Source organism: Chanos chanos, chromosome 6 (genome assembly GCF_902362185.1).
Source record: "Chanos chanos chromosome 6, fChaCha1.1, whole genome shotgun sequence".
NCBI classification, from domain to species: domain Eukaryota; kingdom Metazoa; phylum Chordata; class Actinopteri; order Gonorynchiformes; family Chanidae; genus Chanos; species Chanos chanos.
The window spans coordinates 39940930-39959525 of NC_044500.1; the positions used below are offsets into that span (position 1 = coordinate 39940930).

Here is an 18596-nt window from a genome sequence, read left to right on the forward strand (position 1 = left end):
GTGAATAGCACAAAGCCTCAAAGTTATCTGCAATGACTTTCCATAGATAGCTAGTCAAAATCAGTGACTACGGCAATCAGTCATATAAAATGAAAGATTGGAAGCAGCTTGCATTTACCATGAAACAAACAACAAAATATTTAGTGTGCTCTTCAGTGTCACTATGTGGTAAATGCACCCACTGTTACAGTAAAGCACACCACCTCTTCTTTTTTCTCTCTTTCACATTGTCACACACTTTTTGTTTCATACCCTCGCTCAAGCACATTTATACCATCAGTTATTCAATTTGTCCTCTTCAGGCACTTCTGCTCATGGGTTAAAACTCTTGAGAGAGGGTGGGAGATGAGATGAGCGTCATGGGTAATGATCCGTATCAAATACACACACACACACACACGCGCGCGCACACACACACACACACACACACACAAACAGCTGAGTCTCTGATTCAGACACCTGAGTCTTCTCCTGTACAACCATCTGCATTAATTTGAGCCTCTGAGATGTGTCAACTGCTTGAACCAGAGCACATTGTAATTGTTAATGCTACACAATACTGGATTACATCATTTTGTGTCTGAGTAATATGTGAATGTATTTTGTGCGGCATAGCAATCACACAAAGACAGAGAGAGAAGAACAGTGTGTGAGAAAGATGGGGAAAGTGATGGGGTAAGCGTTACCTTCTGCAGGAGCTGAGATCCAGAATATTTTGTTGAAATGGATTTGATTTCTCCGCCAAATGCTGATGCCCACAGTTTCACTCTGTTTCAACAGGGCATTTGTGTTTGAATATTATACAATAAAATATATAGAAATGAAACAGGAAAATATAGTTCTCCATTTCAAACACTAGTTCTGTTCACAATGACTGAGTTCAAATCACAGAGTAAACACCTTGTAATAAAAGTGCCTATTCACTAGAATTACTACTACCCGGCTTCATTCCTATTTTTAATCCATGTTGACTGTAGAGAAAGTATTACACAGGTATATGTTGAGAATTTCAGAGCTGTAAAGTGCACTGGCTGAGGTGTATCAACAGATTACGGATTAGTGGGAGACTTCATACAGAAATTTTGAAATTGCTTTGTGAGGCACATATTTGTTGAAATTAAATCTTATTCAACGAAATATCTACAAACTGCGCCTTTCTTTCTTTCTTTCTTTCTTTCTTTCTTTCTTTCTTTCTTTCTTTCTTTCTTTCTCGCCATTACTGCTGTCTGATTAAAAAAAAAAATAGGCAATTCATTATCAATCTTCGCTATAACAATTTTGTTCAAATTGAGAACTCTAAATCGGGAGATCAAAAATATGGAAAACATGACACAGGAATGAGAATCTATTTTTCATCCACTTACACTGATAAAGGAATCCCTTGTTGGGACCCCAAAACGTCTACGACCGTCATTCCGACGGTTATCCAAAAGAGGAAAGTTGCGCAGCACACGTGTGAACAGAAGATCCTCCAGTTCCGCTGCATCCTCTCAGTTTTTCCTGCAGTTCCCCTCCTCTTAAAGCATACGTGAGCTCCTCTCCTCTCTGGTCCCAAACACGCACTCAGTGCGAGAAGTACGCTTGTTACCCACACATCTTTCCAGGTGCACCGCTATCAGACCCAGGGGCCGGCTGTCACTCGGACCGCGACCCGTAAACCGAAGATGCGTGTGAACTAATCTTTCACAATGTCTTTTTACCAGCAGAGGGCAGAGAGAAGGTCTGAGGGTTTGTATCTCTGAAGACTGCAAAGAGGGCAAGCCTTCTCTTCAAACTGACCGTTATCGAACTCCTGATTTTATAATAAGCGACACTTTCAGGTCATTTCATCTAGTGAAGCAGAAGTTACTGATAAATCGAGAGCCAAGAACGAAGCGAAAATGAGACAGACGATACACCATGTCTAAGCAGGGAAATCAAAATTGACTGTAAATGTGTGGAGTGCTGCTCCCCCATCCCTTTTGAGCACGCGCCTACGTGAGAGTGCCGAATGCGAAACTTTAGCTTAGGAACGCGCGTACCTTGGAGATCTCCCCCTACTATTTTACCACACTCAACAAAGCAGGACCTCATATACATGCGTTAATCATCAAAGAGTGTGGATAAAACCATGAAAACATTGCAGATTCGTCTTACAGTGAAAAAGTATGCCAGTACTTGCTCAGAATGCACGGTATTTTGGGGATAAACACTGCGTTACATTTTTTTAGTCTTATATATAGATGTTTTTTCTTTGAATGAAGAGATGCCCATTCTTGATGGCCATACCGCTGTATTTTCAGATAGAGATATATGCCATCGACTCTTACATATGCGCTTTCTCGTTCACATGCGTACTCATTGAAGCTGTAAATGCTGATCATTGCATGATAATGATATCAGGGCAATGAAAGAACAGCTACACTGGCAGCATTTCAGCAAAAAGCAATGATGGGCTCTCTAATGACACCATACATCAAGGGGACTGGGGCTGAAACTTGCTCATAAAGAGATCTATGATGAGCAGTACCCCAGACCATATCAGCCACACAGTCACAAACAAACATGACAACACCTACATATTTCACAATAACTATTGACTCCAAAACACCACGGGTCAGAGTATGCTATAGCTATACTGTAACATTCTGTGTACTAATACTCTATACTAATACATGATATCACGGTCTCTTTCTCTCTTTCCCTCCTTCTCTCACATGAAGTGTGTAACATTGAATTAAGCCATCTTAATGATTCAGTTGACCCCATTTTTCTCTAATGATCATCTCTAGAGACAGAGAGAGATAGATAATACTATGATTAGACATAGTAATGATTTTAAGTGAATCTTATTTTCCCACTTGTATGTACTCATACTAGCAGAGATTTTGGCTGAAAGGATACTGATAATCTAATGTTTTGTAGAGGAAATCTTAACCACGGTAAAAGTGCATAATGTATAAATGTGTAAAATGCAGTTATGATTTATGATCAAAGTTGCTAAGATAATTTTTCCCCTTCTTTGTTGTTTCATGGGACTGCATCTACACAGCCCATATGAAAATGGCCAGCATTTTTTAGACCTTATTTGTCTTTGCTAATTACCCCTAGCCAAACTTGAAAGGATGTCATTTTAATGGCTGTGTTTTGTCTAATAATCAGATTAAAAATCTTTGTTTGGCAGGGAATAAGAAAATAGGTTTACCAGTGTCTGATTGTCCCCCAATTTAATCTACACGAGACTGCTCATGGTTCTATTTTAATGCATTGCACCAAACACAGTGTAATCCCAGTCTTGACTTAATGGATGGTAAACCTCTTAAAGGGTCACCCATAAGAGGACAGTGCTGAACTGTCTGCCTTCACAGCCAAAGAGGAAATTTTTCATCTCAGTATATATAGTTTTCAGCCACAGAAATTCTGTGGATTGGAACCTTTTGAACCCTTCAGGGATATTATTAGTGTGGTTACCATCCATTTGTAACGAAAGTCCTTTGTATATGTCCATCTTCTTTTTGGGACAGTCATTCAGACTTGAAATAAACCTGTATTTGTTCATTTACTTTACACCATCGGCCATTAGAGATTAAGATTAGAATTAACTTTCAGACTATAAATAAAAATCTACAGTGATTAAAGTAACATTGGAGCGTTGAAGGCATTTTATTGTTTGCTAGAAGTGAACACAGCTAAATTTAGTAAGAAGTTTAGTGTTTAGCTTTAAGAGGATATAGACATTTTAGGACATTGCTAGCGATTTTTGGGATTTAGATGCCCGACAGTAGCAAGACAGGTGATTTGGAACAAATGGATGATATCTTGATTACTTTACATCAGTATTTTGAAAGTGCTGTGTATGGGATAAAGCATTGAAAATATCCAGTTTAGGACACACAAGCACCTCTTTTTTAATTTTCTACTGGAAAACATGCGAATTGTGAACAGGACAATCAAGTGTTTTGGAGTTAATGATGATGATCCAAAATAATATGTCATATTCTTAACTTGAAACGATTACTTTCTTGTATAATATTCGTGTCTTTGTTCAAATTTTAAATAGGGACAAAATACAAAGGGAACTATGTTCACTGTTGCCTTACACACAAATAAAGGATTTGATTGTCTCTGTGTAAAGCCTTGATATACTGGATCAATTTAAGGAGCCAATGTCCCCTGTTTGGCCTTTCCCCTTATCCCTATGAGGTTCTCTGTCAGGTTCTGACACCTTAAACTTTCTGTGACCCTGAGTCTTTTACACAGCAATGGAATATTATCAAGAGAGAGTCTTTGTACTTTCTGATTTATTTTCAAAATGCAGAATTCATTTTGCAGGTAAAGGCGGACATGTGCGTATGAGGGCAAGCATCAAAACAGACGAATATAAACTTGCCTTGATCAGTCTTGCATTGGCAGCAAGACTTGCACTTAGCAGAAGCATAGGATCAGAGATCATGTCTGATGGAATTACACTGTCTTAAATCCGGATCTTTCAGACTTACTTCATGACTTAGTTCACCTAATCTGAGCAGCAACACTTAGTGTGTCCAGAGACAGGTGTGAGCACAAGACCAAAATCCAGGAGGGGAATGTCCAAACTGTCTTGAGACATGGTGCTTCCCAATGCTACCACTTTTCACGGCTTCGCCAAGGAAAACCTCCTGCCCAGAGCTGGCTTTATAACCCTCTCCATCATCATGGCGCTTTTCTCCGTGTCTGCCGTGATTCTGAATTCCACGGTCATCATTGTAACCATTCTGCACAAACAGCTGAGGCAGCCACTAAATTTTGCTCTGGTCAACCTAGCTGTGGCTGACCTGGGGACCACACTCACGGGAGGGCTGCCCTCCGTGGTGACCAATGCTGTGGGCTATTACATTATGGGAAGGGTCGGCTGTGTGGTGGAAGGCTTCTGTGTGGCGCTCTTTGGTGAGTCATTCTGAATACTGTCTAAGAATTACGTAGCCCCTGCATTCTGTGTGTAAGAATCTATCATTGTCACACTGAGAAAAAAAGGAGGTTTGTTATATTTTGTTAAATTTTAACTATACATGATTTTATTCAAACAGAGGTGGTTTTCTGTGAGTGCAGTTCAAAAAGGAGTAATTCATCAAATGCCTGGCAAGGAACTCGCATAGCACAAATCGAATCCAGTACCTCCAGAGAAGTCAACAATGTGCAAAAAATTGGTGGAAAATTTGTGTTTTAAAACTACATTAACGTTACAACTGAATGAAGGCACTTTGAGGGCTTGTATGTGCAATGCAACTGAGATTCACATGCACGATGAATGAGAAATGAAAGCCCATCGTTCTTTATTTAGTCTTTATTTTACTCTTTATTTTCTACATGTTGCTTCCTTTGTTTTGGCTATCATTCTATTTAGGCTTTGTCTATGTGTTGTGATGTATTTTAACACAGTATGAAATACCTTGAAACAGTTCACTTAACTGCGTCTTCTCCTGTCCTCTGGTTGTCCTGCAGGCATCACAGCCCTGTGTTCAGTGGCACTCATAGCTGTTGAGCGACTGTTTGTCGTCTGTAAGCCAATTGGCACCATGACGTTCCAGAAGAAGCATGCGGCGGGAGGGGTGGCCTTGTCCTGGTTCTGGTCCCTCTTGTGGAACACCCCTCCTCTTTTCGGATGGGGCAGTTATCAGCTTGAGGGCGTAGGGACCTCTTGCGGCCCAGACTGGCACAGTCGAGATCCGAAAAACGTCTCATATATTCTTTGTTACTTCCTCTTGTGCTTTGCCGTGCCCTTTGCCATAATTGTGGTCTCTTACTCATGGCTTCTCTGGACCTTAAGACAGGTATGATTTCATCTGTCCAAGGTGGAATACCATGAGCTTTTTAATGCATATGAACTCAGTTGTCCGTATTTTGAGTCAGTAGTCTGAAGACCATAATCAGGGTCATGTAACAGTTATTTCTGGTTGTCATAGTGATTTATGTGGTCCTTAACGACTTCATTTTTGAGAGCCGTATAACCTGTTTTGTCACCCATTTGACCTGTGGCCGGTGCAATTCATCTGTGTGATTTTACATTACATCTGTTCTCTGCTTTGACACAGGTAGCTCGTGTCGGGGGCGGTGCTGCAGCTAAGGCAGAGGCTAAGATTGCCTGGATGGTAGTGGCCATGGTAGTAGCCTTTCTGATCAGCTGGCTGCCCTATGCTGCCCTGGCATTAACTGTGGTGTTTGACCCAGATGTTAAAATTAGTCCTCTGGTTGGCACGCTTCCTGTCTATCTAGCTAAGAGCAGTACTGTCTACAATCCTTTAATTTACATCTACATGAACAAACAGGTAAGAGTGACACACAATGCGTATTTAGCTCCCTGTAAACTGATGAAAAAATGTGAACTTGACCTGTATTCTGAAACAGTAATGCAGTTTTAAGAACTGATTAACTTGTAGGAGGATTGGAATCTGACACAGAAAATCACTGATTGCACCCAGATAACTAATTATAGTCATAAAACAGATACAATGTCGCCACCTGGTGGTACATATGGATAATTTCAGGGCCTGGGAAAAATGGCTCACGGTCTCTCTCTAAACTACACTTAAAATATAGCCTTTCTCCTTTTTCCTCACAAAATGATTTTCTCTTAAGCAGTCTCAGACTGACTTGTGATTTACACTTTGTTGTAGAGCAAATTAGAGATTCATTCAAGAACCAAATCCTGCTCTTACTGAACAAACAGCGCCTCACGCTGCACAGATCTGAGCGTGATGTTACTTCCTGCGGGTTCATGCCAGTGCTGTGTGTTTATATTCAGTTCCAGAAGTATGCAGTATCCTTCTTGCTTTGTGGGAACAATCCGTGGGCCTCTGAAGAGGAAGTCTCAGAGACACAGACTATCGTCACCCCAGTCAATAACAAAATCTCTCCAGAGTGATGACTATATCCTTGGGTCATCTCATAGCCACAAAGAAGTTAATACCTGCTATTCACACAACGTACATTGTTTTCATATTGTATTATGTAGATATACAGGATACAAAAGGGGGACGTCGACACCTCTGGAATGGAGTATGTTCTAACAAAAGATAACTGCTGATAGTGGCATAGCAACAAATAGTTCTTCCATGTACTGTGCTTCTATTTTTACAATGTCCTGTTGTTTGTTGTCAAATTGAATTATTTAATAAACTTCTAAAGAGCTGTGATGGAGTTGGCTGACACTCTTCAGATTAAAAGCAGTTGAAAACTTGCTAAGCTGAAATTCCAAACTCAAGACTCCAAATTAATCATATTAAAAAAATGGCACAGCATCCCAAAAAAGTTTAACTAGTGCTGCTTGAAGAATTTAAAATATTTTTTTTTGCTTGATATATACTTGACATCCAAGAAGGAGTAGAGGACGGAATCCTATATTTTATTGTAAGTTTATTCAGTAATTATCATTAGAAAATAAAATTTCAGTTTTGATTCAAATCAAGTCCAGGCCAAAATAAATAGGAAAAATACAAAAAATGTGTTGATACAAAACCTAGAGGGCAGTAATAAATCTGCTACGAAGAGAAATCATTTTACTGAATAAAAACCTTACAGAGCATATATCAGGAGTTTCAAGTAAATAACATTACCACAGATCTGTCCATTATATTGTACATATTTTACAGTCGAGTCTTCTATTTCATTAGATCTTTAATAATAATAATAATAATAATAATAATAATAATAGCAGTAGTAATAACAGCAAGAATAAGTCTAGAATGAAAAATGATCAGAATGTGTAAATCAACAGGTGTTTCTCTGTAAACTTGTTTATTACCTTAAGGAATATTTTAAAACCCGTTAGTTTCTTTCATTACAGAGGAGGAGTGCACCTTCATTTTTTTTTTTAAATCTTTTTTTTTTCCTTTTCTTTTTTTGTCCCAGCATTGTAAGGTGAGATGCAGATGACAAATATAGAATTCACTAAACCATACACACAGTCACAGAAAAAGTACAAAATGTTCTCACCTTAATACACAAATTCCAAATAGAAAAAAGGAGAAACAAACAGCACTATACATTTATTTGTGCAAAGACAAACAGCAATGTGCTAATATTTAAATTCCATTGGTATAGAATGAACCAAATTTTTTTTTTTTCAGGAATCCCTGACATGAGGTAAAAGTAAGTTGTTTTAATCTTTAGTTTCAACACATTTATTTAAAAGTGTTTTAAAAAATAATGCATATCTCCTGTACCAATAATTGCTACAAATAGAACAATGTGCCTGGAATGCGCATTGGTCCTTTAACAAGACAAATATTAACAGAAAGACCAGAACACGTTTTTGTTTTTTTTTCTCACAAACATCTCAGAGAGCCCTTTCAGTGTGCACACGCAGTGGAAATCCCACATTTTCATGACAGTATTCGGTTGACTGAAAAGCACAGTACTCTCACACAACACTACAATTCAATCACACTCATGAAATACAAATCGCATAGATTCCTTTGTCCCTTATATGACCTATTCTGAAAGGAAACATGTCAAGGCAGTGCCTTCGCAGTCACATTTGTGTGTGTATATGTGTGTGTGTGTGTGTTTGTGTTTGTGTGTGCTTGCTTGTGTGTGTTTCTCTTACTAGGTGGTGGGATCACTTTGTCTGGCGGAAGTAACAAATAGATAGGTCTTTCCCATGTTCTGAAGCTAAAAGAAAAATTTTCACATTTGTAAAATTGCTTCAGGGAACAGAATGATTCAAACACTGATATGTTTCTCCTGTGCAAAAGGAGGTATATGCAAAAGCCAGAGAGAGAGAGAGAGAGAGAGAGAGAGAGAGAGAGAGAGTGAGAGTGAGAGAGAGAGAGAGAGAGAGAGAGAGAGAGAAAGAGGGAGAGAGAGAGAGAAAAGGAGTGGTAAATATTGCTTAGCTTTTTTATCTAGCCCCACGACACTAGGTGCTATATGCCTAAGACAATATGCCTCCTGTGTCATATTGTCACAAGCCTCCAACAACAAAACCCTCCTTCACCAGGAAGATTTCAGGGACACAAAAACAGAATCATACAAGAATTCTTAATCTTAATTTCAAGAACAGCCATGTCTTACAAGGAGTAGGCTTCACTGTGTGGTTTGTCTTTGCTCACTGTGTGGTTTGTCTTTAACAGCGCATCCTGGTGAGTAGTCAGTGGCAGAAGATACTTTAGTCTGACGTGTTTGAACTTGGTGAGGGTTGTACAGTTTCATTATAAACTAATTAAGCAGCATTGTCAATGCACAAAGCATTTAATGTTGAACCCTTTTGCACACGTGTCCTGCACAAAATATGCAATCAAAAGTGACAAAGAGACAAAGAGAAGAATGAAGCAATAAATGATAGAATTCTTTCATGGGGCAGAAACACATTTAAGACACTTCTCTTCCAGCCCTGCTAATGTCTCCAGAGGAGCCTATCAGAGTTCATGGACCATACTGCATGCGGTAGTTTATCAGAGGGGCTAATACTCCGTTACAGTACGCTGTGACCAACACAAAGAGAACTATTTGCATATCTTGTGCAGGTTTGTCACAGACATAACCTCTTAGAAAACAGCTGTCTTTTTTTTTCCACAGACAAAGTAAGAATGCATATGAGCAAAATAAAGGCAGATAAATAATAGAATACAGTACCTAATAAAATAACACCAATCTTTTTTTTTTGTGTGTGTAATACAGTAACATCAATTAGGATCAATATTGCTGATTTTTTTTCTCTTAAGGTACATAATTACAAAATATATAATGTCTCTTTACAAAGTTTTTCTTTGCTGTATATTACAATTCATTTACATTATATTTTATTTATGAAATATCAAACAGGCTATTCTAAAGTTAAAAAATAACCTGTCTGCTAGTGCATTCAACACAAATGCTGAATTTTTCCTCAAAAGTGTATCCAGTTTGATTATGTGATAAATATGCATGATATCCTCTCTGTAAACGGGTATTCCCTTATTGTATCGTTTATCTAAAACACGTAATTCTCGTTATTAACCTACATAAATCATGAATGGGGTCAGGTTTAACTCAAACCACTAGAGGGGATATGCCTCGCGCTGCGCGTAGCGATAACGTGCTTGATATGCAAACACTTAATAAAGTGACCGAGGTAATGACATCATGAATCGGATTGTCATCACCTTAACAAAAGCCCATCCTCTGGTAACTCACATCACTGCCCCTTTGGTCCATATCCTGCAGTGACACTGTGGCAAAACTGGCTGCCACGTGTACTGAGCTTTAAAATTCTCAACACTAAAAGATAGGGACCGTCCCCAAAGTCTCAGTGTCAGTCTAAGCAGGGATGACGCACTGTGCCCAGGCATGCCTGACAGATTCCTCTGTTGGGTGTGTGACTGAGGGTGACTGTCGAACCCCTTGGCGAGCAGGTAGTGAGACGACGCGACCAGTGTGTCCTTCGTCTGGGTGCCTTTCTATTCCACTTCAAAGGCACTTCTTTTGGTCGTGAGCCAATAGATGCATTTCTTTGTCAGGGTTTTGTTGTATGTGAAGAACACACTTTAGTTTTAGCAGTGTTTGGCTGCTCAGCAGGTGCTATAAAGTCGTGATACATATCATCTCGTCTGCCAGGTCCTCCTCGTAGGCCGGCCGAGGCTCGGGCTCCGGTTCCTCGTCGCTGTAGCTGGCTGACACATCCTGCAGCTCGTAGTCCCTCTGACCCAGGATGGGGTAGACGTTGAGCCCGTTAACCCCAGGGGAGATGCCACCGTTCAGTAGATGGCTGGCAGCGCTCTCCATCTCGTCTATGGTCATCTCACAGGCGTCTGCAATTTCATGTTTAGTGGCAGCGACGAACTTTGGGTCCTTAGCATATCTCCCAAGCCCCTCTGATATCAAAACCTACACATCAGAATCATGGAACAGAACAGAAAGGGAACACAAGAGAATGCAGGATAACAGAACGGAGCAGAACAGAACAGAACAGAACAGAACAGAACAGAACAGAACAGAACAGAACAGAACAGAACAGAACAGAACAGAAAACACAAGGTGAAATACATAATTCAGTGTCAAAACTTGCTCGACTTGTTCCATAACCCAGTATTCTGTGTTTCCTCTGACTGTTAAGATGCCACCCTGGATCTAATGTCTAGGGTTTAACCATGATCATAAATGTGATTAACACCATGTCAGACTCACCGCCTCTACCAGACTGGTGGCACTGCCTCTCTTCTGGTGGTACTGATTGCGGTACTCAGGGGGGACCTGCAGATGGGCCGGTGAGTAAGTCCGCTGCTGGTACTCTGGGTCGTCCGTGTACCAGGAGCTCTTTCGCACGGATGAGTGAGTGCTGCTGGCACTGTCTCTAAGGGGGCGGTCCACGCGGATGAGGGGTGTGTAGTAGGGAGTGCGATCTTTACTGGCAGGTGTGGCAGGCGGGGTGGCCCATGATCGAGTGGATCGTGTCGGAGAGAGTCTGTGAGCTCGACTGGAGTCCAGACCTGCCACAGCCATCACCTGTGAGGGAGAAGGGGCCAAATGTATTGAAGCACTACATCACTCAGATAAACTTCTATTGCTCTTTGAGAGCTGAACCACTATGTAGGACCACACATACATATGACATTTTTTTCATGCAGCTCGCTGATATGGACGCACATGTTTCTGTGCGTAAAATGAAAAAAAAAAACAAAAAAACAAACATATAAAAAAAACAATGATAGATACTGTTGCTGTAAAGAGAAATTGTTGGGGTGATTGTAGAGTTTTTGTCTCCAGGTGTTACCTGGTGCTGCATCAGGTGCAGTGGTAGTGCAGTGCGCTGGTGCGGGAGATCATCTTGACTGCTCTGTCTGCGCAGACACTCAAAGTTGAAAGAAGGCCTCCTGTGGCCTGCGTCAGACAGAAGGAGAACATTTATATGTAAACTGGTCCAAAATGCCTTGTCTGTACACTTGGCAATGTTATATAGACCTTATAGCATCTCCACGAATATACATTCTCGTGTCATTACTCAGGCTGCTGTAACTAAAGCAAAGGACATGTCTAATGCGATGGTATATTAACTTTCCATCTTCAGTATCTTGTCAAGTAACGTCTCTCAGAGACGAAGACTAACCTTGCGGCGTGGGTGGGAGCAGCCGTCTTTTCGGTGACCTTCGTGAGTCATGATACAGGGGCTGCTCATCATCGTCGTAGTAACTGTCGGGATGATGGTAACCTCGGGGCGTCTCATACTCCTGATCACTGTTTGGATACCTGTTCAAGTATTTGTCAGATGATGGCTTTGTTAAACTTGGGCAGAATAAAGGAATGGTATCTTTCACAATAAAATGTATGCATTGGTATCCAGTTTTGTACTCTCATATCTGGAAATCAAAAGGAGACAGGAGATTGAATACAAAATCAAAAAGGAAAAAACTCATATATCCATTTCATTTATATACGGTCTGGGGGAAATATATATATTCGACCCTAATCGGACCACAATTTCTGTTGGATGCTATCCTCATGACTCTTGAATAAATCAAGAAAAAAAAAGGAGCTGCCATAGCAATACCTGTCTCCTGACAGCATACTGTCATCTTCATAGAATTCCTCCCCACTGTAGTACTCTGCAGAGTAGCGGTCCTCATCAAACTCCTCCTCTCGACGGATAGTAGGATGCCGTCTGTCATTCCCATGGGACCTGGGTGTGGGAGGGATGTCAGGAATAATGGTGGATGAGTACAGGCTGCAATGCATGCAGGCAGCAGTATAACCATGCACTGTCATGCAGGCATAAGCCTCCAGGGGGCAGCGATGCAGCATCACACCCTCATCCATGAGCAAAGCCTCATCAAGACAACATTTAGAAGCGCTAGATTCACAGAGACCATCCTCCGTGTTCCCACTGAGGTTTTCTTAAAGGACAACTCTGACCGCTTTTTATCATTCAGCTTGACTTTACCAATCACAACTAAATGTGTTGTGTAAAATAATTATTCTCAGGTTGTTGAGAAGGAGTGTGAGTCATCCTTTAAGGCAAGCAATTCATCTTATTAGTGGCGTTCTCCTATTCAGCAGACATGCAGCAAGCTTGGTTTGGGCATCTGTACACCCATGCTTCCCCATTCCCTCTACCATCCACCATCACAGCACAAAAGAGTCTCTGATGCTGCTCTGACTGGCTAACAACAACAACAACAAAAAAAAAACCTGGACATCCCATTTTAAATGTTTTGATCATCTAAGAGCTCAATATGTTGGTGTAGGAGAAGCAAAAGAAAAACAAATCTGTTTATAGTAGCAGGAGCGCTGTTACTCACTGATCACAAACTTACTAAAGACAGCACATTCCCCATGGCTCATGTAGGCGCGCTGTGCTATGAAAACAAGACCTGCCATAAGAACATACCTATCATGGAAACCTACCTAATATAGGTCTCATAGTAGCGCCTTCTGTCCCAGAAAGCAGAGAAATGGTTAAAAAAAAAAGCATTTTGGTTAGGAAGGAAAAAAAGGAAGGTGAAGAGAAAGACAGCAGAGAGAAAAGGGCTGGGGATGTATAACATATATAATATACGGTATATGCAATATATACGGCATTCTTACATATGTTAAGTTATGAAGGGGGGGGCATGTGAAAAAGCAGAGCAGCAGGGGGAGAGAGCTTTTGAACAGGTCGGATGGTGAGAAGGTTAACCTGGAGTAAGGATAATTGAATGGTGGGAGGGGAAGGTCATGGATGGTTCTTAATGGTTATGCTGAACTGTCTCCAAGGTGGGTGGGTTGGCGGGGGGGACACCTTGAGTTATGAATAACAGAAATAATTGAGCTATGATGGGCTGACGTGGTAAAAATCCAGTGATGATATATAACCAGGTAATATAATGTCCTGAGTGCATGACAGCGGAGAGCAATAAATGAAGTGGTGAGGAGTTTAAAAGTCACTTCCTTAAATCCTGGTAATTTGCTTTAAAACAAAAACAAATGGAAAGCTGATGGCAATGACCCGGTGGCCGAGGTCATACGAACCTATTGCAAAAAGACGAACTGAACTCACCGGCTCTACGGTCATTTTCTGCTTTCAAACATATGATAAGCATCAACACGTTTAATAACACAGAGAACAACTGGGATCAGCCAATTACCTTTGTCCGTGAGGAGTCCTTGGTTTGTCATAGTCGCCTGCATAGTATGAGCCTGGGTAACCATTGGCAGGCATGTGTTCATAGTAGCGGTGGTGACCCCCGTTTGGCAGGCTGGACACGTTGGCGTTGTTGAGGTTGATGTTGGTAGACTTGGGTGACTTGCCGTAGGAGTTGTGGTGATGGTGATGATGATGATGATGATGGTGGTGGTTTTGATGAGCCATGGCGTTAGCACGGCCCAGGCGCCCCACAGGCTGCTCCATGTGGGCGTAGTGTGGCGGGGGCTGCACCTGCAGGGGGCGCTGTGTGGCATTAGTCTGGTGCCCGCCGGACCGCCGATGGTCACCACCGACGTGGTTGATGTGGTTGCCGAAGAGACCACCGTTTCGCTGTAAATGAGTGCTCATTATCAAAAAGTCACCGACTCTCACAGTTAAGAGTGACATTACAATCAGACATAGACTCTCACAGTCAGAGTGACATTACAATCAGAACTTGTCTGGTTGATTTAAGAAGTTTAAGAAATCTCATGGGCAGAAAAGAAGTTCAGAAGCTGGTTCGATGACATATGGTATGTGTGCATCTGCTGAAGTGACCAAACTTGCAACCAAAGTCATCTCTGTTTAAGTATGACAGAAATAGAACTGTAGCTGATGATTGCTTGCACATGTCACAGCTAAGACGAAGACAGTTTTTTTTTAAATAAAAAAAAAAAACAACAACATAAAACCAATTAAACTGATGAACTACTGTGTCTGAAATTTAAAGCTACAGCTGATCTAATAAAACACATAATCCATCATCAATCAGTGGTACATCTGTGTCACTATATTAAAAACTCCATTATGTTTGCTAGGGAGCCAGATAACAAATTGCACAAGTGTACTGTTTACAGTTTTACCCCAATGACTAGTTCATGAAACCAGTGCAGCTGTCTTTGAACCTGAGAAATTTGTATGTGGCTTTTCAAGAGGGAAACCCTGCATTTACCACAAAAAGGAAGTTGCTAAGTACATCGCTTTAAGAAGAGGGTTCAGCTTACAATACAGTCTATGGCGTTCCTAAATATGTGGCCTAATCCCCTACAGTGAGGGTAAAAGCGAGATTGGCATGTCCTAAAAGGGCTGTGCAAGGGACTCATTTACCCTATAAATTTCCTCGTCCTCCTCTGGAATAAAGTCTACTAGCTCCTCGTCCTGTAGGTCACATGATATCGCTCGGCGGATTTCTGGCCCGATATCATGCAGTGTGCGGAGACCAGCCTGAAACCATGACAACAGAAGAGCTAAGAGCCCCAAGAGAGCACTCCTCAGATTCAACGCACTCCTCTCGCGCAAAGACACGCACTCCCCCCCCCCCCCAAACACACGTACTCACAACACCGCAATCTGCTCACAAAGCAACAGTATTCAAATCATGTCTCAACAAGACAATGCTAGACAGACTATGAGAGATGAGAACATTAAGAGGAGACAAACAGACAGCTGGCCTGCCAAAGGTCTGTCCAACAATCACTCCCAGCTGAGCTTTCATTTGAATCTTTACCTATAAAAAAATTGTGTTTGTCCATGAGTCATATTTGCTTTTGACACTGTGTGCATCAAGGTTTGAGATAAATATTCATATTGAAAATGTTGAAGTCTCTTATGTAAAGTGAAAACAGATGGTCCGAGGAGTTCTATTCCATTTAATTATTCTTTGTGACAAGCTAGATGAGCTAAAGGGCCCTTAGCAGAGACACACCGATGTTCAAACACTGTAGATGCAATGGAGTTAAAGGAACATTGTCAAGACATTTTCAGCGTGTGGAGATGAATAGAAAGAAAAGAAAGAAAAAACAAACAAAAGAGCTTTGAATTGATGAGGAGCACATGTGAGGAACATCTGCAGATGAAAATGAGTGTAAACGAACACACAATACATATACAGTACAGACACCGTCATCACAGAAAGGCAGTTCCATTAAAAAAAAAAAAACTTTCAGATTTCATATTTGCATATAAAGAAAGAGCGATGATTCGTGAAGTTGCAGTTCATATGCAAGTAAAAACAAGTTGTAATTACAATTCACAGATGTGTATGTCCACACACACATACACACACACATACACACACACACACACACACACACACACACTCTCTCTCTCTCTCTCAGATCAGCATGCCGGGACCCTTGACCAGACTCAGGAGTGGGTTTCTCACCTGCAGTGCGACAGCTGTGTTGTTTTGGGAGGGATGAACACCCACCAGGCCTTCCTCTTTGCGTTTCTTGAATTTCCTAAAGTAGTCCTGTATCAGGAAGGTGGCATAGAACTTCCCCACAGTCACCTCATCATCTGAGTGAACAGACCACACAAATGCTTCCTGTGTCAGCAGCACACCATAAACCCAGTCTTGGGAGAGAGAATCTGCTCACATGCCATCCACCTGCATTGTCCCCTTCCACCACTCCACCATCTAACTCCACCTTTCTCCTTTCATGTACACTCTCAGAAATTCCCTGTACTGCGCCTCATACAAATATATCTAAGGAACGATTATCAGTGTGTCACATAATGAAGACATGGTGCTCTTTAACCAGAATAACATTTAAACTTTAAACAGATCAACAAGACTAAACCACTATAAAAACAAGCGACTCCTCATACCAGTATCAAAGACCTTTCTTTACTGCTAGGGCAGAAGTGAGGAACAAAGATCAGTTTAATTTTATTCATATTTGCCAAAATACAAACATACACATTCTACTTGTTACACTTGGAGAGAGTTGTGAGTGGTAATCTTTTGCATTTTCTGAGAAGAAGCTTAACCCTGTTAATGCAGGCCTTATGCTAAAGCCCTGCATCTGATATCCTGAGGAGTGATGGAGAGGCTAAAACAGGGGGGAGGCCTCAGAGGAGCAGAACCCTACCACCGCAGAGTTCACCAGCCCTGAAATGAATCCTCTCTGAACTGTTAGGGGGCGCTGGTCAAATCAGATTACAGATCACAAGTCAAATCACAGTACTATATAACCTATATGTCATTAACCTAAGCCAGTTCAGTCTATTGCACAACTGATCATCTAAATACAGTATAGTTTGACCTATGTGAAAGGAGGGATCTTGAACAAAAGTTTCAGGTGAAAGACTACTGTCTAAGAAGCTTCTAGGATCTATACAGCACATGCAAGCAAGCAGGACTATACATGTTAGTGTGTACTTTTGTGTATGCATGTGTATAACTTGTGCATAAATCAATGTATACAAATGTTGAATATTTGCTAATGGTGTGTGTGAGAGAAGTATTCTGAAGCAGGGGTCTGTGTCACTTTAAACAAGCAAGTTGGGGACAGATCGGAGAGAGAGGCAACACTAGTTCCATGCCACCACCCTAAAACAGAATTGCTTCAGAATATTCTGAAGTACTGAGTTTTAATAGACAGATATACAGTGAGAGAGGAACAGAAGCTGTGGAAAAGCTCAAGCAAGAACGAGAGAGAGAGAGCAAAAGAGCAAGAGAGAGAAATACGGGGGGAGAGAGAAAAAGAGAGAGAGAGTGAGAAGAGAGACGGAGATAGGGAGAGGGGGAGGGGGAGAGAGAGATCGTGCAAAAGAGTGACTAAGAGAGAGAGAGAGAGAGTGAGAGACAGAGAAAGAAAGAGAGAGAGAAAGAGTGAGAGAGAGAGAAAGAGAGAGAGAGAGACAGAGAGAGACAAAAGTTTAGTAGGAAAGACACAGCATGCACAGTGGCCTGAGATGCCATGCAAGCCCAAAGCCCAGCACACAGTCTCCACCAGGCTCCGGAGGCAGCGTGTTACTCTAGTGGGAGGAAGGGTGCGTGGAAACACATAGAGGACAAGAGCACACTGCAGTGAACCAACCAGGAGACACATAAGAGCAGAGAACAGCAGGAAACATTGAGTAATAAAATCAGTGTGCAGCTATCTGTGTCTGCATAGTTGAATTAGCTTTGTTGTTCTCTGTGTATGTATATGATATTGGATTAACTTTATTGTTCAAGATTGATCTTATGTCAGAAGCCAAAGAACACAACAGTGAATATTAATGGCAACTTCAAGGGAGGCTTTAGGTAAGAAAAAATGGAAACTTTGTTAAAGCATGCTGTGTGTTTGTATGTATGTTTGTTTGTGTGTGTGCACGCGTGTGTGTGAGTGAGTGTGCTTCTGTGTTGTGAGTAAATGAGGATACACTTATGAATGTCTTTTTCATTTGACTGATCTGCTGCAGTATGACTGACCACCAGCAGGGGGCACCACTTGATCAAGCAGTTTCATGCTGGTTCTCTTCCAGATCTTCTTTATGACTGCTCGTAGCTCCTCATTGGCCTGCTCCAAATTACCTAAGCCAGGAGTAAATTCATGATTAAATGCCTCAAACTGTGCATTTGTATACTGTGTCTGCATGATTTCAACCATCTCTTACCCTCTGTTTTGATCTTCAGGGCCGTCCTAACTAGAGCGAATAGAGTGGCATTAAACATTACTGTTCCATCGCTGTTCAGAGGCATGTTCATAGCCACCAGTCTCTGCAAGAGGAACAG

At 41.3% G+C, this 18596-nt stretch overlaps 3 protein-coding genes across 3 annotated transcripts in view; 1 reads left to right on the forward strand and 2 right to left on the reverse strand.

The window, feature by feature from the left end:
• Positions 1 to 1486, reverse strand: part of cacna2d3 (calcium channel, voltage dependent, alpha2/delta subunit 3) — a 30182-nt gene extending 28696 nt beyond the window's left edge. The window contains exons 1-2 of the mRNA XM_030778364.1: positions 1365 to 1486; positions 687 to 768 (exon numbers count right to left, since the gene is read on the reverse strand). Coding sequence (XP_030634224.1) covers positions 687 to 768; positions 1365 to 1486 — 204 coding nt within the window. The remainder of the gene's footprint in view (positions 1 to 686; positions 769 to 1364) is intronic.
• Positions 1487 to 4586: 3100 nt separating this feature from the next.
• On the forward strand, positions 4587 to 6880 carry LOC115815409 (parapinopsin-like). Its single transcript, XM_030778365.1, has 4 exons — positions 4587 to 4905; positions 5461 to 5789; positions 6051 to 6284; positions 6761 to 6880. The coding sequence occupies exons 1-4, from the start codon at positions 4587 to 4589 to the stop codon at positions 6878 to 6880; spliced, it is 1002 nt and encodes a 333-aa protein (XP_030634225.1).
• Positions 6881 to 10007: 3127 nt separating this feature from the next.
• The window catches only part of cacna1da (calcium channel, voltage-dependent, L type, alpha 1D subunit, a), a 48375-nt gene continuing 39786 nt past the window's right edge, over positions 10008 to 18596 (reverse strand). The window contains exons 38-48 of the mRNA XM_030778647.1: positions 18479 to 18581; positions 18294 to 18395; positions 16257 to 16390; positions 15200 to 15316; positions 14055 to 14443; positions 13336 to 13362; positions 12482 to 12610; positions 12041 to 12180; positions 11708 to 11814; positions 11122 to 11439; positions 10008 to 10821 (exon numbers count right to left, since the gene is read on the reverse strand). Of these exons, the coding sequence (XP_030634507.1) occupies positions 10516 to 10821; positions 11122 to 11439; positions 11708 to 11814; positions 12041 to 12180; positions 12482 to 12610; positions 13336 to 13362; positions 14055 to 14443; positions 15200 to 15316; positions 16257 to 16390; positions 18294 to 18395; positions 18479 to 18581 (1872 nt within the window). The 3' untranslated portion in view covers positions 10008 to 10515. The remainder of the gene's footprint in view (positions 10822 to 11121; positions 11440 to 11707; positions 11815 to 12040; positions 12181 to 12481; positions 12611 to 13335; positions 13363 to 14054; positions 14444 to 15199; positions 15317 to 16256; positions 16391 to 18293; positions 18396 to 18478; positions 18582 to 18596) is intronic.